Below are 24,584 nucleotides of genomic sequence, written 5' to 3'. Positions count from 1 at the left end.
GATATACATAGCCTAAAAAAGAAAAATGTAGAAAAACAAACACAAATTAATAGTCAAAACATCATGCAAGAAGTCTGTCACTGTTCTAGCCCAAGGCTGGGGTGGGGGAGGGGGAGAACCAGGTTTTAAGGGCTTATTAAAATAATGTCAAGGCCTTCAAATCTCAGAGGGGATATTGTTCCAGAATGCAGCATTGCTTTCATTGCAGTTTAATTAAGCGGACCCGGGTCATATAGGACAGGCAGAAACTATTGATAACCAGGCCTTTTGCTGTGAATGGCTTCATAGGTGATAACCAGGACTGTCTTTACATTGTACCTGGAAGCTTGTTGGTAACACATGTAGGTGTTACATGAGCATTCAGTAGAGTTGCACACCCATAATGACCTGTGCCACTGCAATCTTGACCAGCTGCAGCTTTCTTCAAGAGCAGCCCCATGCAGTCTTCAAAATTTACAGTCTTCAAAATTTTTAGGGTTCTATGGTTGCTGGGTGGGTGTGGCCTAGTCGGTTCCTGCATCATGGTGGGGGTGGGGGCATTTTTGCCTCCCTGGGTTCTGGAGGCTTTCTTTGAGACTCCGGGACGGCGAAAACAGCCTCCCTGGGCTCCGGAGGCTCTCTGGAAGCTGGAAATGGGCCCATTTCTGGCCTTCCTGAACTTCCAGGAGGCCTGTTTTTCACCTTCCTCAAGCCTCCATGTATGCCCTACACTTAACTGCATCCAAAACAGGCCGCATGGGACTCCTGGAAGGGGTGGGTGGGAGGGGCGGGGCCAGTGAGGAGTGGGATTTGGGGGTTCTCCAAACTGAACAGAATCTTAGCTCTCCCGAACCCCTGCAAACCCTCAGCAGCCCACCCCTGGTCCCATGTACAATTCATTGCAGTAGTCTAACCACAAGGTGATCAAAGCTTGAGTGACTGTCATAATGGCCTCCCAGTCCAGTTATGGTTGCAATTGGCACAATGAATTTCCACAAAGATCTTTCTGACTACAGCTCTCACATGCTGCTTAAGTATGAACTGTAAGCCTAATCCCCCCTCCCCAAATTGTGCACCACTCCTGAAGGGGGAAGTGCAACCCCATTCAGCATAAGGATGGAACTAGTCTTGACTCAGGAGGATAAAGCATCTACAGCCATTCACCCTTATTAGCCTGGGCCTGTTCCTCTCACACACTCACATAGCCACTTAGACACTAGGACAATATTTTGACAGCATCATGTGGATGGCCTGTATTGATGAAGTGACAGTTGATCTCTGTAGTTTTACAGACTCTGTGGAGTTAATTCTTCTAGAAGTTTCAAACATGCAAGCAGCAGAAAAATCTACTCTTGACTCTAGTGATTTGTTTGCTCAATAGAACAGAAACTATAGAAGGGACTACATATTTAGGAAAAGAATATTTTGGCTCTTCAATCATAAATACAAAAGAAAAGATGTCTTCCCCCCTTGTTGTACATGATTTGGCTTTTTATTGTGTTTAAAAATGTTTTCATTTTAAGTAACATTATTTTTCATAGGCTTTAAAATAATATGAACCACCACCACCCTTGTTCTAGAGAACACTCCAGCTCACAGTCCTTAGGTAATATTGTGTGAGACTGTGTGTTTGCTATCCCAAGCACATCTGAAAGAACCAGACTGGGAAAGGTTGCTATAACATATCATCAAAAGCTATTTAAGATCTTTTTTAGAGTTATTTTTAAAATGCCTGCTGAATCTTCAAATCAAGTCCCTTTCAATAGAGGCATCTGGAGTAATTATAAGAAAGGGGTATATTTTGTTCTTTAGACCTACGATAGATGTCAATGGCCAGCAGCATTTCAGTCCAAAGCATGTAGAAGGCACCAGTGTATAGAAGATTATTCTAGTGGCCAAGATCAGGCTCATTTTATTTTGTTGATAGAGATTTTCATGATTTGTACCTCCAAACATGGGTGTAAACCAGAGACTTTCTGAGACTTCATCTAATTCCTTGATGTGACTTGGTTAAAGACTCTCAGAAACGGTTCAGCTAAATCAGAATCTTTGTTACCAACAAGAATGCAGTCAAACATAGTAGCTGCCTACTTACTCATGTACAATTACAAGGACTTTTATTTCAAACTTCTGGGCTTTTCCTCCCATCTTTTTGAATCAAGAGAAACTTGGCATATTGTTTGGTAACATTTAGGAAGGCGATTGTGATTCTTGCCTCCCCAGCCTCAACTCTCACAACTCCACAACTGTATCTCACCTAGATTACTAATAATAGTTAATTTATCCTAAACTGGAAGAATATGTCAATAATTAATAGGAGGGTAAGTCCCTAGAAAATGATCAATCAAGTTTCTTTGGCCAGGAAACAGGTTATTTTGCAAAGGAATCACTGTCTAACTCAGTGAGCTTATACTGTATACAGGTAGTCCTCAATTTATGATTACAATTGAGCCCCAAATTTGTGTTAAGTGAGAAATGAGTTAACTGAGTTTTGCCCCATTTTGCAACTTTTTTTGCCATGTTTGTTAAATGATCCACTGAAGTTATTACATTAGTAACATGGTTGTTAAGTGAACCTGTCTTCCCCATTGTCTTTGCTTGTCAGAAGGTTGTAAAAGGGGATCACATGACCGTAGGACACTGCAACCCGACATAAATATGAACCAGCTGTCAAACATCCACATGTAAATCACGTGTCCATGGGGATGCTGCAATGGATACAAGTGTGAAAAAAAGTCACTTTTTTCATTACCATTGTAACTTCGAACAGTTACTAAACGAACTATTGTAAATTGAGGACCATGTATGTATAATAGGTACTGGATATACTGCAGGGAACCCCAGATTCCAGTCCTTCCTTAGGTGTAGGAACTAGACTGAGAAGTTAAAAAGCATGTATTGACCATTCCACACTGGACCAGCATGGTAGATTATGATCCACAAATTTCAATCAATAAACATTTACTCTTCAACGAATTGAGTTTAGCTGATAAAACGGTGTGAGATTATTCTGTGCATTTACAAGGCACTTTCTATCAAGACTATTTGTGTATGTCTGTGCCCTAGTATGAATCCTGTTTTCTCTAATCTAGTGTCCTCTAAATATACTGGGATAGTCTCAGCAAACCCAGGAGGCACTAGGTTGAGGAAGGGTGTACTAATCGCTGTCCTTAGTAAGTGCAGACAAATCAGTGTCTTTGACTAGAAATATTTGATCTTTATTTTAACGCTATGAAAGATATGCAAATAAGTGTTTTGCCAGTTCTTTCCCCAAATGGCTTTTCTGCAGTACAATCTTTTTATGCAGAACTAGATTTTTTTTGCTGTGCTTTGAATGTTTTCCTACAAAAGACATATTTATGGAAAAAATTACACCAGACCTGGAAAATCACCTACTTTTTTTCTTTTTTCCATAAAAGCAAATGCATCCTATTGTTTTGAACAATAATGCCAGAAACACCCTCTGAGAAGAACAGATGTGCACAATGTGCACAATTTGCAAGAGGTTGTTTTCTCCCCACCCTCATCCCCACCCCAAGCTCAGTTCTCCAGTTCTTTTTTCAGTTACTATGTATTACAGGCCATACTGTTGGTGGCTGGAGACAATCATTGTCTCTTCTGATATTGAACTGCAAATTTCATCTGCCTCAAATAAATTGGCAATGAATTTTTGAAACTGTACTAATGGGATTTAACTTCCTCATTAGAGCCCTACAGCATAAATTCTCATTCTCCATTATTATTTTTAATGGTTTTTTTCTGGTAACAATTCTTTCCTACCTTTGTACCCATTGTAGCAAGGATTTATAATGAGAGATAATCTGTGCAGTCATGTGGATATTCAGTATCACTTGGTAAGAATGGTATATTTCTTTATTTATGAATCTGTGAAATGCTACCCGATGAAAGAGATACCGAATTTCAAAGTAGCAGTTCGTTTTTGACATGTGGCATTCTGTAACGTATAATTAACTGAAAAAAATTTAAAATTTATATCTGAGAAAATATAGGCGAAAGTTGATATGGGAAGTTGGAACTACTGTGATATCAGCCCTGCCACCTATTTTAAATATTTTATATGAAATTGGACAAATATATAAAATAAATCATACAACGGATGCCATTTTAAATTATGCTTGTTTATTGCTTTAGTGTGAAGTATTTGCTAACATTTCCTGAGCTAGGTTTTTAGTTAAAATTGCTAATCTGAAACCAAAACCACTTTTTGTTATGTGTTACTCCCACTAATGTGTTCAGAATTTTCTATGTTAGAAAGTTGCTATGCTGAGAATTATTTTCCTCTGTGAAGAGCAAATGTTGCTAAGTTTTGAATAATATACTTTGATCTTTTTTTGTTCAAACGACCGCTATCACTACAAAGCTTACTTTCTTAACTTTTTCTTGTAAAAGATTGTCTAGGCCATTGTGAGCAAATTGCAATACTTGCCCAGTTTAGGATTAGTGCTTGATAACAACAAGCATTCATGTATAAGTGTCAATGATGCTATGTGTCAGGACATCGTTGTGGGTACATGACATTAATTTCCCCATTACCATCACGAGTGCTCATGTTGTCAACTAAACAAATTTGGAAATTTCTGTATTTAACTCTGGCACTGTAATTTTTCTTCTGAAGAAAATACTGGTTTTATTGAAATAATATCACAGGCAAATATGTATTATAAAAGGACAGCCATACCTAATCCAGAATAGTCACTTTTATAAGCTGCAGGAATGAGCCCTATTTTGTTGTAACAATAGCTGCAATTTTTTTGTTAGCTGAGATTTCTGATAACACTGACAGTACTGATTTATTATCTACTTCTTGGTTCCCAAGGATACCGTATCTGTTCCAATCTACAATATGCTGTTGCTAATCTAAAGGTGAATGGTTCACAATATCAGTGGTTTTTTTTTAATTCTCCAGGCTTTTTTCCTTATATAATCTTTTTCAGGCATCTTCCTGATAATAAATCCTACCTTCTTTCTGATATGGGATGTCTTGCTTTTAGAGTTTGACTAGCTTTTGAAAGATTTTCTTTTTTACCTCTTTAGCAAATCAATGAGAAATGCCCTTTGCTTCTTTGATGTTCTCAGAACAAAGCCACAGGGGGGTTTCTGGATCTCTAATTCTCTGACTAATTGAGTCAGAGAACCAATTTTTTTTATGCCTCTTTCTCTTCAAGCCCATCAGATCAATGTTAGGTGCATCTAAATATCTGACTGCCATTTTTTAACCAGTATGAAACAACCCCAGAATTAACTTTACTAGCAAAACACCTATATACCAAATGTTACAAGCTTGTAATAACAAGGCATCTTGGTTCATGGACAGAACTACATATGTGATCGGTACTATTTTTTTAAAAAAATGATCCATGTTAGTATGTTTATGGAGAGTTACTGGTAAGTCATGAAATGGAAACTTCTCCACTTGAATCTAATGCATTTAGGGTCCTTCTATATAAATCTGTTGAGCTGGTTATCCACTCTGTCTACACTGAGGTTCAAGGGCCACATGCAGATACTTATTCTGCCTCCTCTATCCCTGATTTAGTAAGATCTGAAGACACTGTAGCTGTATGAATGCCATTATTCCTTTTTTCTATAATTAGTACAGTAATCTTTATTCTTGATGTTATTTCCAATAGATCTTTTGTATGGTATCTGGATTGCTGGATCTGCAGATAGACAACACATGACTGTTAAAAAGGCCACAAGATACTAATGGTTAAGATAGTTTAGAAGGAAACATCTGGAGCAGATCCCACTTGCCTATACAAAATTTCATGATCCCTAACTAAAGACTAATACTTCCCTCCACTTCATGGATAGCCACTAGTACTCTTCCTAACAGCAAAGCAGAGTCCAAAATAGGCAGGCAGGCAATTTTTACTACTGCAACCAATTACTGTGCATTGAAAACATACCAATTATATAAATAATATGCTTTTAAATGTAGATGAACCTTTACTTCCAAATAACTTCCTTGTCTACTTTTTTAACTGAGAAATTGATAATGGCTTTAACCTACCTTATTCCCAATTCAAATGCTTTGTGAAAATCTATGCTTACTAATACATTGCCTAAATGGATAGTTATGAATACTTAAGGAATCAAGAGAACATATGGAAATAACTGCATGAAAATGTTTGAATGTGCTTATTTGTATTATCCATCTAGCATCTAGATGAAACATGGCAAGAATATTTACATGAGTACAAGTTCAAGAGAGTGTAACAGTCCTCAGTACCTAAGTAATTAAAAGCCTAAACACCCCATACCAGAAAGTTGTAGTATGATCTCTACAGTTATTGTGGCTTTACAAGCAGGCATACATGTTCCTATATAAAGTGATATACAAAAGAAAACCAGAATTTTGCAGTTATTTCCCATGATGTTACTCAGATATACCGGTAGGTAAAAATCTAAATATTTTGAGTAATCAGAACACTACAATCAAAACCACATGAAACATGAGTCCAATGAACTCAAGAGTTAAATAACTTGCTTTATTTTGCATCTGTCCAAAAGGAACCAGGTTTTGGATGTACAGTCAAGAGGAAGTTGAAATGCTTTTAGTAAAAATTTACATTTTCACAAAAGGGGTAGAGGTAGGGAAATAGTTGATAAAAGGCAGATAGACATGAAATCAAAGAACTGTGGCTGCTGCTTTTGCCAAACTGAAGGAGCAGTTTGCCAAAAGTAAACAAAAAAGGAATTTGAGTACATATTCTATCCTTCTATTCTGCCCTGTTTTAAAAACAAAATAAAAGAGTTAAACAGGAACTGTATACATGATGAAATGTTAGCCTGAAGAGTGATATTGATGTCCACATACTCACTTTTCCATGAAACCCACTATTAAAAGACTGTGCTGTTCAGAATAACTTGCTCAGAAAATACTGATTTGTTTGAAAGGAACAAATCTTTTAAATTTGCAAAAACAGACTAATCACAGAAAGGTAAGAATTTCTTTCTGTCTCTAATCCACCATTTTTTGTCAGTTAATGCTTCTTTCATTTGCTTCTTTCTTGTCATTATGTGGACAAATGCCAACTTAGTTTATCCTGCTAAAAGTAATTCTAGTTTGCTGTAGTTTTTAATTGCATTACACCAAGTTTCCCTAACACCAAGGGAAAGAAAGAATTATTTAGAGACAGTCTTTTGTTCTGGCATCTTTGCAATGTGCTATTTGTCAGTGGCACTCTATCACAGCAATGACTGAGTTACAGTGGAGACCAACTCTTGCATGTGTTTAGCATAGACTGCCTCTTAGATACTACACAGTGATTTGTTCTAAAATAAGCATATATATTTAATCAGTCACCCACACACTTCCCCATATAGCTCCTTTTGGAAATAAGTGGAAAGAACATATCATTGTCTTGTTGTGAGTTTTTGCTTCCTTTCTCTTCAATCCTCATTGCCAGCAACAATCAGTCTTGAAGAATGCATTATGAAAAGAGAATGCACTGCTACAGTGCATTTTACATTGATATGAGTGACATCAGAGCTAGGGAGAAACTAAGCCACAGAGTTTACTGGAATGCAGATTTTATGCGGTTCTTTCACCGTCTGCCTTTTACAGTACCACACTTATATTTCTCATAATTGGATGTGTAACATTCATCCACCTAGTGCCTTAGTTCAGTCAAAAAGGTTGCAAGGGGTTGCTTTCAACCCATTTTTCAGAATAAGCATGTTGCCATGTGTCTTATGACCTCTTTCTGCATGCACACATGCATGAATGTGTACACATTTGCAATCAGCTTAAATACTTCATGTTTAAATTATCAAAAAAGACAAAGAATAAATATTAATTTGTTACAGCACACATTTACCTACTCCTGTTCCTATCTTTCTACTCCTTTGGTTTCTTCCATGTTCTATTTCATAAATACAGTACAAATTATGTTTCATTGTTTATAGAGAACTGTATTTAATCAATGATTTGCTGGAAAATCTAAGTAAAATTTCAGTAGGAAGGCTTATATTATAGACTGTTGCTACCCTTACATGAATTTACATTACACTGTATTATGATCATCAAATATTGGGAAACTTAGCACTGACTTTGGTGATTCCTGAAAGGTCAAACAAGGCAAAGCTGAATACCAAGGATATAATTGATGTAAATGCTTTTGTGCCCCTGATTTAAAACGGACTGCATAGGTTCTCTTTCTCTGTAAAACAATTCTGACAGCGCTATCCAATATCTTTATTGAGAATCAATTCTGTTGAATTTGATGAAGAAAAAAATAATTGCTTCTTTGAGTTTTCTTTCTAGATAATGTCTGGCAGGTTCTACAAGAAGGTTATGTGTCTACAGTTGCAGAAAACCCTGGATAAAGCAGATTATCTGGACTTTTTAAGTTGGATTTTAGGTCTGGATGTGGAACTGAAACTTCTTTGATTGCTTTTGTGCATTACTTGTGGTGAATAGAGATGGAGTGAATATGAGCTCTTGCTAGATCTTTCATCTGCCTTTGGTAACATTGGTGATGTTGTCTCATCTTTGACTGATGGGAGTGGGAAACACTATAATTCTCCTTTTTGCTCTAGTTGGTGGTAGGGAATATTACAGGGCCAACTCTGTCATTCCTCTTTCAACACTGGGAGAGATCATGGGATAAAGACAGGTATCACTATAATGCTAATGATTGAATTATATCTCACTCCCTGGGCCAAATTGCTCCCTGGGCAATTAAAGCTCTAAATTTGGGGCTTGGAAGTTGTTCTCGATGGGAGGTAAATGGGCATAGAATTCCAGAAGGTTAGAGTGGTAACTGGAAAATGGAACTGGGTTTAATGGATGGTGGTGGCCTGACATCTTCTATTCCATCAGAAATCCAAGGACAACATACAACCAGTCTGAACCAAATAAGAAATAATTCCACTCATGACTTTCTCTTTGGCTTTGAAATTTCATCTATGTTTTTTCACACTGTATTAGGAATTTTATTAGTTAATTTTAAAAACCCATAAAATCTAAGGCTCTCAAGTTTCTGAATTCTGTACATGTGATATATATAGTACACAAAATACAGGGTATTGCAACTGGTAAGTAGCTATAGAGTGACCAAGATTTCTATAGCTATCAAAGATGAAGTATGTGTCTTTTTCATGGTTTAGATTAGAATGATAGATTTCAAACAATGTATTTTGCTCCATGTTTTTCTAAGTGCAATCAAAACATAAATAACAATAAAAACAGGCCGATATTCCTCTAGTATAATCTGGCCCCTTGCATTTGGATTATCCCGTTCAAGTAAATAAAAGTTGATTTAAACTTATGTACTCATTCCCTAGAAATGATACTGGACCTATCTAGGTTCATAAAATAACTGGTAACAAGACACTGAAAGTCCCAAAGCAGCTTGTACATAATTATATAGTATTTTTCTTGCCAAAAGCACATTAGTTCTCTTAAAAAAAATCCAGATGATATTTCATTAATTTGGAAAGAATTGGCTGTTCTACTTGTAGCTATCTAGCTGCTGCTGCTTTTGATTTTAGAATACAAGAGAGACTCACGTTAGGTATACTCTTGTGCCAAACAGCCAGAATAATATTTCACTGAAGCTGACCCTGCATTTATAGCTTCCTTTCCAGCATCCTATTCCCCGGTTTTCCTTTCTTGAAAAGAGCTATATAAAATATCTGAACTCAGCTAGAAATGAGTACTGCTTACTAATTTTAAATCACTTTATTTGATCACACGTTTCTCTATATTCCCTACACACAATAGTAGGGGGTTCCAGTTCTTTTATTACTCTTTCCTTGCAACTTCCCTTTCCATTAAAAGCAGGAAAATGTGCCAGTTCCCATGCTAGATGTCCATATTTGTTAGTCTTGGGTGCACTAGCAATTAAAAATTACTACCAGATTTCCTTGAAAGCTAACCTAGCAATGCTTAACACTCATACAATATATGCAAAAAGGGTTTATATTTAAGAGCTCTCTCTTAGCCCTCTCTAATACAAACACCTGAGGCTGCCAATAGGAGAATCCGTAATGCCTGCTCTCTGGGAAACAACATTAAATGTAGCCACTAAAGAGAGGTCTGGCCTAGTTTTCGGGCCAGAAAAATGATAACACTCGCTTAACAAACACTACAGGATTTATTTTGTTTTGTAGTTGTTAGATCTATCCTAATGTAACAATAATTGATAGGGGTGTGGAAGTTATTTGATTTTGTTTGTCATAATTTGGAAACAGGTAAAATCAAGGGACTCCAGAAGCCAAATATGCATCTACATGGATCTTGCCGTTTTAGCAAGTGAACAAGTAAGAATTGCATTCCCATCTTTACATATTAGTCTCATTATGTAGCAGGATGCTTACTAGATCAGATAGTTTTTGATGACAGGTATCAAGCCTTTGAACATTTTTTTCCCTTCCTTTTGTACTGTCTTCCTGAGATCAGTGCATTATACTTCTTGTGAATACAAGAAACACATCATGTGGAGGCAGTGCAATGCAGATAATATTTATCTGATATATTCCTCATCAGAGGTGCTGGATACATCTTCATCAGTACTTTCATGTAAATCTGGTAAGTTGCCCCAAAGCAAGAAATCTGTACCTAAAAGAAACGTAAATCAGATATTTTATACATTTTGTGGTCATGATCTGAAGTTAATTTAATAAAGCACAACATATCCCAATGTATTAATATACATTGATGGACCTCTCAATTGATGGGATATGGGCAACAGTGTGTTAGTTTGCAAGGTTAACTTGCAAAATATAGATCTTAGTTTGCAGAAATCAACATAAGCAAGGCTGACATAAAATTAATCTATGTCCAAACTGACTTCACTGTGCCCTCATGTTATCAAGAAATGCTGCATACACATACAATTAACACTACTAACCTAGTCTATTCCTTCTTTATTGACTTATGATCAATAACTGCATTGATGTGAAAGCCCTGACTGACCAAAGGAATGATGGACAGAAGATGTCAATATCTGTGAGCCCATATGGAAGATAGAGAATTGGAATATAAAAGGATGAGATGACGAAGAATTAACAGTAAATTAACAGATTAAATGGAAGTGAAGACAAATAATTCTGTTGTCTATTTGTGAAACTAAGAGAGAGGAAAGGTGGGATATATTAGTGTCTGATCTAATGGAGTTGATAAATGGGATTTGTGTAGATTTATTTATGAATGAAAGAGCTAAATATATGTCAGAAAATATGAACTGGTACATTGATGTTGATCTGTGTGTCTATAAAAGCAGCAGTCTTAAATTGATTATATAATAGTTGTGTGTTACCTTCCAGAGAATAGTAACAATGCAAGAATGAGGCTTGCTTTTTGGAGTTGGAAGCACTGTATAACATTTTGAATAAATATGATTTAAAGGAAAAGGAATTTTATTACGTATGATATGAATGGAAAAATGAGTGGGAATGATGGGAAAAATATAGAAAAAATAATGCTATTATACTCCTATGGAAGAGGAATGTGGATCACAAACTAGATGGGCATTAGACTGTTAAATGACTCTGGAAAGTTAGCTGGTTGAATTCTGTCCTAAGAACACCAGGGTGACAATTAGTAACATTTGGCAAGTTTTATACTTGGGAATGTGCAAATCTTTCAGCAAGTCACTGTGAAACAAATCAGTGTGAGAAATTTACTCTCTGTCTGTTGTTTTTGAGAAAGCTTATGATAGTGTATAGGCTCAATATAGGGAATGTTTTGAATGAATATGGAGTTGAAAGTTGCTGAATGTGGCAAAAAGTGGAATATGATAGAAATAAAGCATGTGTTATAAAAACAGCAAGCAGCGGTCAAATGGATAATTGGATTCTCAGTGAAGGAAAGGCACATATGACGGATGGGAACATTATACAGAATATAGCTCGGTGTGGTATACAGGCAGATGGAATATATGCTATTGATTAATCTGGGAAAGAGAGATGGTGGGTGTGATGAAGGAAAAAAATGGCAAATTTAACTATTGTACTACTGCTTTATAAATTGTTCATCTCTGAGTGTAGTAGCTCATGAAGAAATCTGCTTAATAGCATGTAATCATAGCATATGGTTTTACTATGAGTTGTTGTACTACCATCTGGCATTTGCATTAAGTAACATCCAACACATATCACCTTAAATTTACACTAAATTTGCTGACCAATTAGCTGCAGTCTGGTGATTATTTGCTAATAATCACACATCACCTAAGCAGAATACATGATTAAGATACTGTATTTCAACACTAAGAATATGTTCACTTCCTTAAGCAGGTGTTTCGAGTTTGGTTGATGGACTAAGGGATTTCCAATAAAAAATAAAATAGATCCAACAGATATGAAATTTGTTCTTCTTTCCTTGCCCATGCTTTATAACAGGCATTGCACTATAATAAAAACAGAGTTACAAAACAACAGAAGCATCATAACAATTAATTTCATACTATGCGCAGAGTAGAAGTTTCATACCAGATGAATCAAATCTGTCAATTCCAAAAACAGCTTTACTGTGAAACATCCAGAAGTGTCCGTTGTTGCAAGAGAGCAAGCAAGGTTTGCATGGAGCAATCACATGGTAGCCTACAGTATTACCGCTAGAAGAGCAAATGAAGTATATTATATGCAAAATTTAAATCAAAGACTATGTAGGAAAAAAAAATTATACAAATGATAGATATGCAAATGTATCCTACTTATATATTGAACGAATAAAAATAAAATCCTTTCCTCTACCAAAAATAATGCAGCAATAGACTAAGTAGTGAGCAAAATGGAGTTTAGAAATAATCTGTACCTTTAACCTCCAAATGTAGTACTGTGTTTATAAAATAGATTAAATTAATTTCAATTCCAACAGAAAATAAAACATAACTTTAAAATGGAAGATTAATTTCTCTTCCCAAACTGAATAGATCTGGAAATTGTGAACTCTAATGCTTACTGATTCTGTGTCAAATTCACATCCAATAGACAACACACATATGCACAATATATGTATGCATACATACACATACACACAAAGAAAAATAGTTATATGCTTTCTGTTTTCTTAAATGAAAAAAATGAATATATTATGGTAAAGTTCTATAATTTGTCAACTTTTTTATTTGTATTTGGAGTACTGTTTTGTGAAACAGCAAAATAATTAAAATAATGGTAATATAATTCAAAATGGAGCCAAGGAGGACCCGAGTAGTTGATTCACTGCTGGAATCCAAGCCCCAACAGTTTATGCTGTTCAAAATTTTGGGTGCTCCCACCACTCCCACATATTTTTATAGCAGCTTCAGGCTACTTTGGTTAAAATTGGACTCCCACATTTCTAACTGAAGCTTTCTTTCTATCTTGCAATAGCAGGGTCATCTGATGTAGCAGACCCCATCCCAGTTGGTGACATTTACCAACACATTATTCTATTTCACTTTTGCTATCAATTTATTGTGCATAGCATACGAAACTGACAAACTCTGAGAGAAATAGTTAAAATAAGAGAACGCTTGAAACAGCTGCAGAGACATCTAACTTATACACACAGAATTATTTAGTTTGGAAAATTTATATGGCGTCAGTGATATTGAGCGGCTTATAAACAGTGAAAACCCAGTATAAAAATAAAAAAAGAGCTGGCTGTTCTTTATGCGATCAACAATACAAAATATACAGAAATTCAAAAGGTTCAATATTTCCTATATCCAGAAATTTCATCTACCTTACCTCTGCTGTTTCTTTTCTTTCTTTCTTTTTTTTTATTTATAAAAAGCCAATAAAAATGGAGAGCAATTTTGTAAGAGGGAATTCAGCTCATTAATGACTCACTTATATGACAATTTATTTGTATACCTTGAATGTCTTATTTTGGTATAGAAACCCAAAACACACATTAGTTTACTATATTTTTAATTCAATACTTCCACGATTATTTAGCAGTAATCACACCTCTTTTAACTCTTGTATAGAAATGAGCAATAGACATAGCTAACAATATTTTTATATATTAAAAATACTGTAATATTACTCACCATTTCAAACAAGCAACATTCATCAGTTTACATTTGCACATTTCTGTGTGATAGCAGTTTCCAATGAAGTCAACTGTACTGGTAGGGATTAGAAAAGAAAAATACTGGATATGATTAAAATAAACTTTATTATCGCTTAACTATGAAATATAGTAAAATTCTAATAGAGTGTTATTCCCTTTGTTTATTTTTCATTTATATATCTCTTTCCACAATCATAAACCTCTCTACTGTGAAAGAAGTACAGTAAAACTACTGTTGAAAGGTGTCAAAATGCCTTTCTTTCGAGGATTCGATTTTCCTGCTGGGAGACCTCCGGCGCAAGGATACAGACAACTGGTTGAAAGCTGGATCTTTTTATTTTTCAGGAAGGCGGAGAACAGCGAGAAGTCTGCGTTCCTGGGCTAGCTAGCTTCTTATGGTAAGTCCCTGGTTTTTTATACCCTTTTCTCCCTTTGTAAGTTGATTTTGTGTGAGTGTTTGTATTTGTGCCTAATGTTTCAAATCCTGTTTGAGTTTGACTTTATTTCCGCCAGAGGGCAAACTCCGCGGGGTGGCCAGATTGTATTATTGGTTTTCTGTAATCTCTTTTAGCTTTAAGATAGTTTTTCATATTTGTTCTGAGGCAATCTCCTGTCTGTCCCTTTTGTAATTTATATTTTGTATCTTTTGTCTGTTTGTTTTGCTTATTTGGTATGTCCTGTGTTTGTAAGGGTTTTCTAAATTATCTTTTGTTTCCTTTTCCTATTTGTCTAGTTTTCTTAATTACTTAGGCTTTTGTCTATAGGGATTCTTTAATACTTTCTATTTGATTCCTTTTCCTATGTAAGTTTGTTTTCTGGCTGATGTTCCCCTTGGGCTTTTCCTGTTTTTTTGTGACACTACTGCCTTCATGAAATTCCCTTTCCACACTATCTTAACTGGTAAATAAATTCAACTTTCTAAAGTTTTGACAAGAAGTCCTTTTCTTGCAAGGATTCTCCAAAAATGAAGAAAACATGCTGAGTTGTCAAAGGACCTTTGATTTATAGGTGCCTTTTTCATGCTAGAATTAAGACAATTCTGGTTTCTATAGCATAGCCTTCCCCAGTTTGATGTGCTCTAAGATGTAGGAGTTTAACATTGCCTATTATCTCAAACCAGGATGATCAGTGTAATGGTTTAGGAAATACTATTGTAATTCATTACATGAAAGTGAACATTTCTATTATGATCCTAAGTTTGGAGAGAAAAACATTTTAATTAAAAATTAAGAGTCAACATTTCTCTTCACACTGAAACCAATGCAGTGATTTTGTTTTGCTTTCTAAGACTACATCGTGACAACATAGATAACATGCAGGATCTCAGCAAATCGCAAAGCACAAATAGTCTGATTTGTATGGACTTGGTTTAATGTGTTCCATAAACCCAGCCACTGTGTTCTTCAAGACTGTAATCCCATTTACTAAATACAGAGTAAGTCCCACAGATACAAATCCTACTATCATTAGGTGGGGCTATAAGGCTGTAATCCTATTAATCTTGGTAGATAACAACTACCAACAGCTTTAAGAATATTCAGTTCCAAATAATATGCCTACAACTAAATTGCCGATAAAAAAAAATCTATTCTGAAATATTCCTAAAGTTGTAGCTGTTTTCAACTGTACTTAGATATGTTTTATAGTAGTCAAAGATCAGTAGCAACATGGGTAGAAATGTTAGTTTCTTAGAATCTATTTCAGATATATTCATTTTAACTCTTTTTATCTTGGTTTTGAATTTTCAGTTAAAAATGTACAAAATTTGAAAAACACGTATGTAACTAATTACATAGTTTTTAGATATTTTGCCTTTCATTTCCCAATGTATTCTAAAGTACATTTTATAGATACTTTGAGTAGAAAACTACATTGCAAAGTTTAGATATATAAAATTCAAAATATTTTGATGTGCCTATTACTCAGAATTGAAAAGCAGGCCCAATGGTGTCAAACTTCTGAAGCAACTTTACCTTTCATAGAATTGTTAACTTGAAGAACACCATTCTGAATTGTCAAGGGATATTGATACTGTTATTACAGTATAACATTGCATTATATTTCTAGCTATCAATATAAGATTAAAAAAAGTTAGCTGCTTTGCCAACATTCAAGCAATGCTGCTAGTTTAATTTATTCAGAATTTTAGTCTCAAGTTTTCATTAATGCAGGTGAGACTATTTGCTAAATTAGCTGACAATGCTGCTACAATAAATTTACAGCAACTCATTTTTAGACCTATGTCCATTGACCACAGGTGGGTATGTTTCTTCTGAATGAATCCTATGGGGTCCAAACTGTTTTGCTGAAAATGGGCGTTGGTACTTACCTGACATGCCCGTTCTCGTCGAGCTGCATAGAGCATCCAGAGTGGAGGTGCTCCAGTCTTCGCTCTTACAGGCTGAGCTATAATTGAGGAACGCTCCTCCTCCTCCACGTGACTCCTCCGTAGCGTTCCCCAGTTTTACGAAGACGAGAAGACAAACAGCTATCCTCTCATCTTAACTATTGTACAAGTCTCAACTATGAACTGTTTGAATCATTGGCCGAAACAGGATTCCCCACCAGACAGACCAATTAGGGTGGGACTGGATGCTCTACGCAGCTTGACGAGAACGGGCGTGTCAGGTAAGTACCAATGCCCATTCTCCATAGAGCTGCTGCGAGCATCCAGAGTGGGACATACCAAAGATGGCCTGTCCTACGGGAGGGACTCCGTCTGGTTCGGAATATCCTCTGGTTCTTTCACTACTTGTTGCAGGACTCGCCTGCCAAAGGACGCTTCTGCTGAGGCAAAGACATCGATTTTGTAATGGCGAATAAAGGTGATGGAGACGCCCAGGTAGCCGCTCGGCAGATATCGTGTATTGATGCCTGAGTAGCCCAGGCTGCTGAGGTAGCCGCACTCCTTGTAGAATGAGCGGTTATTCCGCTAGGAACAGGAAGCGCTTGACATAAATAGGCCTTGGATATTGTAGCTCTGATCCAACGGCCAACGGTAGATGGAGATACTTTGAAACCCAGCGTCTTTGGTTGAAATGACAGGAACAATGACTCTGACTTCCTAAAAGGATGAGTGCGATTGATATAGATACGAAGTGCCCATCGGACATCGAGAGTATGCCACTGCCTTTCCCTTTCTCGAGAAGGTCTGGGACAAAAGTTAGGAAGGATAAGTTCCTGTGATCTGTGGAAGGCTGAGTTGATCTTGGGCAGGAAGGAAGGATCTGGTCGAAGGACCACCCGATCAGCATGGAAAACGCAGAGATCCTTTCTAACGGACAGAGCTGCTATTTCAGATATCCGCCGTGCAGAAGTGACTGCTACGAGAAACACCACTTTGAACGTGAGGAACTGAAGTGACGCCTCCCTTAGAGGCTCAAAGGGAGGTTTAGTCAGCGCCGTGAGTACCTTATTAAGGTCCCAGGTCGGGTATCTGTGAATTACCGGAGGGTGCAGATTGGTGGCACCTCTAAGGAATGCTCGGATGCGAGGGTGGTGTGAAAGCGAGCCAGAAGAGTTGCCAGAGACAACAGTTGATAAGGCTGCAACTTGCCTTCTCAAGGTATTGGGGGAGAGGCCCCTGTCCAGCCCGTCTTGCAGGAAGGCCAGAATTTGTGCAATTGATGGGGAAAGCGGATTGATGAGGGACTTGTGGCACCATTTACAAAAAATGTTCCAGGTTGCATTATATATGCGGGTGGTCGAAGGCCGTCTTGCTGCCAGCATGGTATTGATGACCTGATTGGACAGGCCTTCATTTCTTAAACGCTCCCGCTCAACCTCCAGATGGCTAACTGAAGCCACTGCAGATTTGGATGCTGAAGAGGTCCCTGGGACAGCGAGACCCTGTCTGACGGAATCCTCCAAGGAGGGGCCACTGACAGGCTGCGAAGATCCGCAAACCACGGTCTCCTGGGCCAGTATGGGGCAACCAGAAGAACTTCCGCCCTCTCGAGGATCAACCTTTGGATCACCTTGGGAATTAACGGGAGGGGGGGAAGGCGTATAGAAGCCCTGTGGGCCAGGGGCAACGTAGGGCATCGTGATTCTCTGCCCCCTTGGTGGGGTACCGTGAAAAGAATCTCGGTGTCTGGCCGTTGAGCGGTGACGTGAACAGGTCCACCAGTGGTTGACCGAATATCGCTGAGGCCTCCTTGAACAGGGAGGGGTGTAGGTGCCATTCCGACTGGTCTAAGGTGGCCCTGCTCAACCAGTCGGCCTGAACGTTTGAGACCCCTGAGATGTGTTCTGCCCTGATGGATAAAAGGTTGGCCTCTGCCCAGCGACAGAGCCGCTCAGTCTCCTTCATGAGGCGGATAGAATGTGTGCCCCCTTGACGGTTGATGTGAGCCTTGGTCGTAGTGTTGTCCGTCAGGACCAGTACATGGCACCAGCGCACTTGAGGGAGGAAGGTGCGTAAAGCCAGGTATACTGTGTGGAGCTCCAGCCAGTTGATGCTGCAGCGTTGCTCGGTTGCTGACCAAGTTCCCTGAGCTGAAAATGAATGGGTGTGGGGCCCCCATCCGGATAGGCTGGCGTCTGTCGTGAGGGTGACCCTTTGGGGCTCCTTGAAAAGATGTCCCTTGTTGGTAGCGGGTCTGGTCCACCAGAGGAGCGAAGCGAGAACCTTTGGAGGAACCTTCACCATGGCTCTTGAATTGCTTCTTCCAGAGCGCTGATAAGGTAGCAGGAACCACTGCAGAGATCTGGAATGTAGCCGGGCCCAGGGAACAATGGATATGCATGAGACCAATTTGCCAAGTAATTTGGATAAGTCCAGTAATGAAGCTTTTCTTGCCCGTCTAATGTCCCTGATCGATTTCTGGATGCTGTGGAACCTCTCAGGGAAAAGGAAGACCTTCCCTTCGACTGAGTCAATCACTGCCCCTAAGTGAGCTATTCGGGTGGAAGGGGTAAGCTGACTCTTCTCCCAATTTACGAGAAGACCATGGGCCTGAAGCACCGAGAGGGTGGTTCTAGTGTCCCTCTCGGCTTGGCGTTGGGTGGGGGAGAGGATGAGGATGTCATCTAGATACCAGTGAATGCAGATGGGGAAGTTCCTGAGGTGAGCCGTTAGAGCTGCCAGCACCTTGGTAAAAGTCCTTGGAGCCGAGGCTAAACCAAAGGGAAGTACTGAAAATGTTGGCCGTTGTAGCAAAATCTCAGAAATTTGAAAAATGAGGGATGAATGGGAATGTGAAGATATGCTTCTGAGAGGTCAATGGAGGTGAGCCAGTCTCCCTTCCTGGTGCCCTGCAAAATGGACTGAAGTGTATGCATCTTGAACTTATGACGGACAATGTAACGATTGAGCCTCTTCAAGTCTAGAATGGGCCTACAACCTCCAGAGTGTTTAGGAACTAGGAAGAGGTGGGAGTAGAACCCCTTTCCTCGCTGCGAGGGTGGTACGGGCTGTATGGCCTCGATTTCAGAGAGGTGTTTGATAGCGGCTTCTATGAGAGCACACTTGTTACGATCTCTGGAAAGAGGGGAAACCATGAAATGCTCCGGAGGGGGGGACCAAAACACAAGGGAGAGGCCAAATTTAACAGTGTCCTTAACCCAAAAATCAGAAGTGGATGATTCCCATTGGTCGGCAAAATGTTTGAGGCGTCCGCCAATGGGATAAGCGGCTGAAAGCCTATCTGGGGTGCCGGGATGCTTTCCTTCCTGCACCCTGGAAGGGCCTCCTGTAGCTGACCCTCCTCCTGTTCCTGTCACCCGTGTCGCCCCGGTCCTGATAGGCTGGCCGAAATGGCAGGGATCTCTGAAATCTGGGGGAGAAGGGAGTCTGAAAGGAGGTACGAAAGGAGCCCCTTCGAAAGGGCTGGGACACTCTGGACTCTTGTTTGCGAAAAAGAGATGGGAGGAATTTCTTTTTATTCCGGCTTTCCATCAACAATGGTTCCAGGGCCGGACCAAATAATTTGCCTCCCGAGATGGGAGCAGAAGCCAATTTAGCTTTATTCTTAATGTCCGCCTGCCAGTGTTTAAGCCAAAGCAGACGCCAAGCTGTAACGTGTGAAGAGATAGCCCGAGAGGAAAATTTCACAGAGTGGAAGGTAGCGTCGGCCGCAAATTCCGCTGCGGCCGTAAGTTTGGCAATGTCCTGGTGTGCCCTGGTGTTAGATGGGGGGGACATGCTGCTTCAACTGGCGGAGCCATCTAATGGAAGATCGAGTGAAAAATGATGCGGCCGTGGCTGATCGAATAGCCCAAGCATCGGATTGATGCGCCCGACGTAGCGCCATCTCGGCCTGCTTGTCCTCTGGTTTTAGCACTTCCAGAGCGTCAGTTGGGTTAGAGGATGATGCTAGCCTCACTATGGGGTCATCCACCTCGGGAGTGTCTAACAAGGCAGAGAATTCTGCATCGAGATTAAAAAATCTCTTGTCCTGATTGGAGGGAGCGGGGGGGAGGCCCTGATGAGGCCAACTGTCTTGCTACTAAGTCGGAGAAAATGGGTGGTGTAGGAATGACTTCGGTCTCCACAACCGGCTGCTTGAAAATAGATTCCTCTGGGTCTCCAGAGGCTGCTGGGGAGGAATCAGAGGGTGACTGAGATATCAGGCCCGAAATATTTTTTGCCTTGAATAGCAAGGACTTGAACAAAGAAAACCCTGAAATTATAGGCTTAAAATTAAACAATTTTCTGATCTTTAGCTTTACGAGTCTAGCTTTCAGGAAAGTACTATTTAAGAATACATATTAAATTGTTCCAAACAAATGATATGCTATATTTCCATAATTAATGCAGAGTATAATATTGAAATTTTTTAAAGACAATATATGAGGATGCTTCACTGCTTACAGTATTTCCAGGCTATGTGTTTCCATGCAATATACTGACTGAAGCTGTATTAGGTATTACACTGCTGTATTGTGTCTGTTATATGCCAACATAATTTACAGTTCTTGCAGTGAAGCAGAGGGGATATAGGTAATAATGCCAATGTAATAATCTGTTTTGCAATCTTCTGCTTTGAGAGCAAAACAAAACTTTTGTGGCATGTCAAAGGCTACACCCTTAAAAACATTTGGAACCAAGATCTATTGGAATAAGGGTAGATGGGAAGTTTTCAGTTAAGTAATTCTTAGTTAAAAATTTAGGACCTGTCTACTTTGGGATGGAGTTCTCTGAATCATATATGATCCATTGGCAAAACTTTCTGCAGCTCTGCTTTAGGCCTAGACAGGAATTGTAACAAGACGATATTGTAAAAGCCAGGATTTGCTTAAATCTCTATTGATTAGATTCATACATAACACTATTGAAAGTTGTACTTCAAGGCCATAAGTAGGGTTAACATAGGTAGAAACACAAAGTCTTCATTGTCTTCTTCCAAACTCAGTGGCAATGAGTCCTACATTTCTGGGAAAATGCTAGGAAGAAAAAAAAATCTAACAAGGGTACAACATTTCAATACCCAATGCACATTTGCATTTTTTAAAATCATTTGGGGCTTTTTGACATGACAGAAAATAATGAGATGGCAAGTAGCATTTATCAGTTGTGTTTGTCATTTACGTTTTTCCACTTATAAGCTCTGTGTTTTACATTTAGCCACTTAGTTGCATCAGAACATCAATAGCTATGATGTTAAACTATTAATTATGCCAAGCAAAAGAAACAAAAAACAGTAAAATATTTCCTGGAGCACTGTAACAAATTTCCCTTTTAATAGCTCAGCCTGAAAATCCAGCTTTTCTAAATTTAGTACTGCATTCCTGTGGCAACAATAGCCATACTGTTAAATTGTTCAACAACACCGCCAAAGTCTCATAACATGATTTCAACTAATGTTTACCAGGTACTTATAACTTATGCCATAAATTTAACCAAAGAAACAGTTGTATAATTCCATAAAAGACTTGGCCTCTATAAAATGGCTATAATATGGGTTTTTTTCATGTATGCTGTTCTGGATTATTTTCAGCTGTCTTTGAATCATTTTAGGAAGTTTAAAAGTTATTTTATGCTGTGTTTGCATATTTGATCTTTTGAAATACAAAAGCTGCTGAAGTGCTTATTGACTTTTGGGCCATGTTTAAGCTAAACAGAAAGTACCCAGGAAGGGTGGGAGGGGACACCTGCTCTTCAATAGTGCAGCTTACAGAAAATGAAAATGTAATTGGTAAGGCTGAAACCTCCTTGCTCCCCTCAACCCTGTAAATTTCTTGCCATTTGTTAACATGAAAAGTACTGAATAATAACTACATTAAGTTGGATGTAGTTATTAATCTAGAATCCCAATTCTCTCCACAGAGTTGGATATTCTAAGCAATCTTGGAAATAATTTCATAGCAGTCTTTATCTTTTTTTGAAATCAGTATAGATGCAATTATATTCCTGCATTTTGCAAAACTGTGGAGATATGGAGGAATTATATTAGCAAGTTTTGGTTTTGACCCCATTGGAGCAAATAATTTAATGGTTAGTCATGTTGAAAATACTGTCTTTAATAAATAAACATTATAAATAAAATATTATATGCCACAGGTTCTTCATTTCCACACAATTCAGCAGTTGTATTTTGATTCACAACCATTGAAGCTGTCAGAAACAGAGATTCCTGTGGTTTATGCAACCCTCCACTTGGCTCTTTTGGTTGTCACCACAAGAGCTAGATCAGATAGTTAAACATGAGGGGAAGTGAAAGTGACTGTTCCACAGCAGTGATGGTGCAATTTTAACATTAAAACTAGTTTTCCTCATTTAAACTGTGAAACATTTTAAAAGGTCTTATCAACTTGCAGTTTGCTAAAGAGAGCAATGGAAGCTGATTGCATTCTGCAGGGAATACAGAAAGGTAAGATGTTAAAAGTACACAACAAGGTTCAACATTGCATGGCTCAAGGTTTATATTTAGCTGGCTGGACCACAAGTTGAACATGCCTACTACAGAAAATCTTACATTTCTCCAATGCCTTTGGTTATTTTTTAATAAATGAAACATTTTCATTCATAATACATAAAGATTTTATAAAACACCAGGACCAGGCAGCAGAAATGTGGTTTAAACATATTCATGGCCTGTGTCATCCTCAACCTCACCCTTTAGGGCACCACAAATCAAAATGTGCATCTGAAAATGTGTGTTTCCACTAAGACGTTTCTCACCTGAAGTACTCTGCAAGGCTTGTCAAACAGAACAAGAAACGGAAGTTCAATTTAAATGAAGAGCAGTCACTGTGGCTCAAGAAGATACAATATTCCTTCAATATCCCCCCTGTGCAGAGGCCATTCAAACCAGGCAAGCGGAAGCCCAAAAGGTTAACTCCAATCCTAAACCTTAACTTACCTGGTGGGAGGCAGGTCTGTGGAATAGAGATCGGTCTCTGTATCAGCCAGCAGCACAGCTTTCATGCCCCGTGAACTAAGCACCTGCTGGCAGAACTTGCAGAAGAGCACAGACACACATCGGTCTGCAAAAGTCCAACTGCCCGCAGACATGCTTAGGTCAGTCTGGACGGGTGGGGGCTGCAGCGTGTCCCTTGGCTTCTTTCAGCAGGTCAAATAAGACGCTTGCTTTCTGGTGCTTTCTCTTCTCACCCCTTTACTTACAGGACTTTCAGCAGCTCCTGTTTTCTCGGGAAACCTGCGACCACCTATTCAGTTTAATGCAATGGAAGCTGATTGCATTCTGCAGGGAATACAGAAAGATAAGATGTTAAAAGTACACAACAAGGTTCAACATTACATGGCTCAAAGTTTATATTTAGCTGGCTGGATCACAAGTTGAACATGCCTACTACAGAAAATCTTACATTTCTCCAATGCCTTTGGTTATTTTTTAATAAATGAAACATTTTCATTTATAATACATAAAGTTTAAATGTACCAATCCCGATGCTTTGAGTTGCAACCCAGCCCTTTCCCTCACACCCCTAACCTGAATGAATGAGCCAGCAAGAGACAGGTTCAATTTCGGCCATGAAATATATATATATCGATCGCTCCAAATTAGTCCAACTCGGCTAAACCTTCTCTCCAGGGCTGGGGCGAGGATTAAACGGGAGGAGGGGTGCAATCAGTGCTACGTTGGCTGGTTTGAGCTTCTGGAGGTAAGGCTGGATTGAACTGCAGGCAATGTAAAGCACTCAGCAGAAGCCCATCGGGACTCGACGGGGCTTTCCTCTCCAAGCCCTCGATTATTTCTCTTTATTAACGATCCCCCTTTCGACGCAATCCCCTATTATTAATGCGCCGTGTGCCTAACCTGCAAGTGCCCTCGAAGTCTTTCTCGGTTACTCACTGAACGAACCTGGAGATCCGAATCTCCCGGATTCCTGTCAGAGCCCCCTAATTGGTGGACCCTTCCCCCGCTGCCCGAGCCGCTTAAAGCCCCAAACTCAGGTCGCCTTCCCTGTGACTGTCAGTTTGAATTTTACAATTTCGCATCTCATTGGAAAATGCTTGACCCGCCTCCGGAGAGTGAGAGAGAGATCGACCTCAGCCATTGGAGGAGCTAGGACACGGTCCCGCCTCTTTCCTAACGTACGGGGAAGGAAGCTACGCCCCTTTACTTTGGATTGGTTGGCTTAGAACTGACATTTACATATCCCT

At 38.9% G+C, this 24,584-nt stretch overlaps 1 protein-coding gene across 3 annotated transcripts; it reads right to left on the bottom strand.

Annotated features, from left to right (window-relative positions):
* Positions 1-6,477: 6,477 nt before the first annotated feature.
* RUMY1 (regulator of UNG2 and MKLN1 interacting yippee protein 1) lies at positions 6,478-24,395 on the bottom strand. Of its 3 annotated transcripts, none has more exons than XM_087959645.1 (5): positions 24,238-24,395; positions 23,320-23,661; positions 13,992-14,069; positions 12,442-12,566; positions 6,478-10,567 (listed from the first exon to the last, which is right to left on the bottom strand). In XM_087959645.1, exons 2-5 carry the CDS (start codon positions 23,469-23,471, stop codon positions 10,473-10,475), a joined length of 450 nt encoding a protein of 149 aa, XP_087815771.1. In that variant the 5' UTR covers positions 23,472-23,661; positions 24,238-24,395; the 3' UTR covers positions 6,478-10,472. The 3 variants fall into 3 exon arrangements, with proteins under 3 accessions (XP_087815771.1, XP_087815772.1, XP_026532679.1); XM_087959646.1 differs by having other exon boundaries at positions 24,274-24,395; XM_026676894.2 differs by having other exon boundaries at positions 24,283-24,395.
* Between the last annotated feature and the right edge of the window lie 189 nt (positions 24,396-24,584).

This window comes from Notechis scutatus, chromosome 3 (genome assembly GCF_049901735.1).
Source record: "Notechis scutatus isolate UNSWTSFEM ecotype Mainland chromosome 3, rNotScu1.2, whole genome shotgun sequence".
NCBI lineage: Eukaryota > Metazoa > Chordata > Lepidosauria > Squamata > Elapidae > Notechis > Notechis scutatus.
Note: the sequence above shows the minus strand (reverse complement) of the source record. Positions and strands in the feature narration are given on the sequence as shown.

What these genes read in the sequence shown, in the direction of transcription:
- RUMY1 (XM_087959645.1), bottom strand. Translation starts at nt 23,471, where the DNA reads ATGTCTGCGGGCAGTTGGACTTTTGCAGACCGATGTGTGTCTGTGCTC. An exon ending in AATGTTGCTTGTTTGAAATG is followed by an intron (nt 12,567 to 13,991) that starts GTGAGTAATATT and finishes TTGCTCTTCTAG; the next exon opens with CGGTAATACTGTAGGCTACC. An exon ending in TGACAGATTTGATTCATCTG is followed by an intron (nt 10,568 to 12,441) that starts GTATGAAACTTC and finishes CGTTTCTTTTAG; the next exon opens with GTACAGATTTCTTGCTTTGG.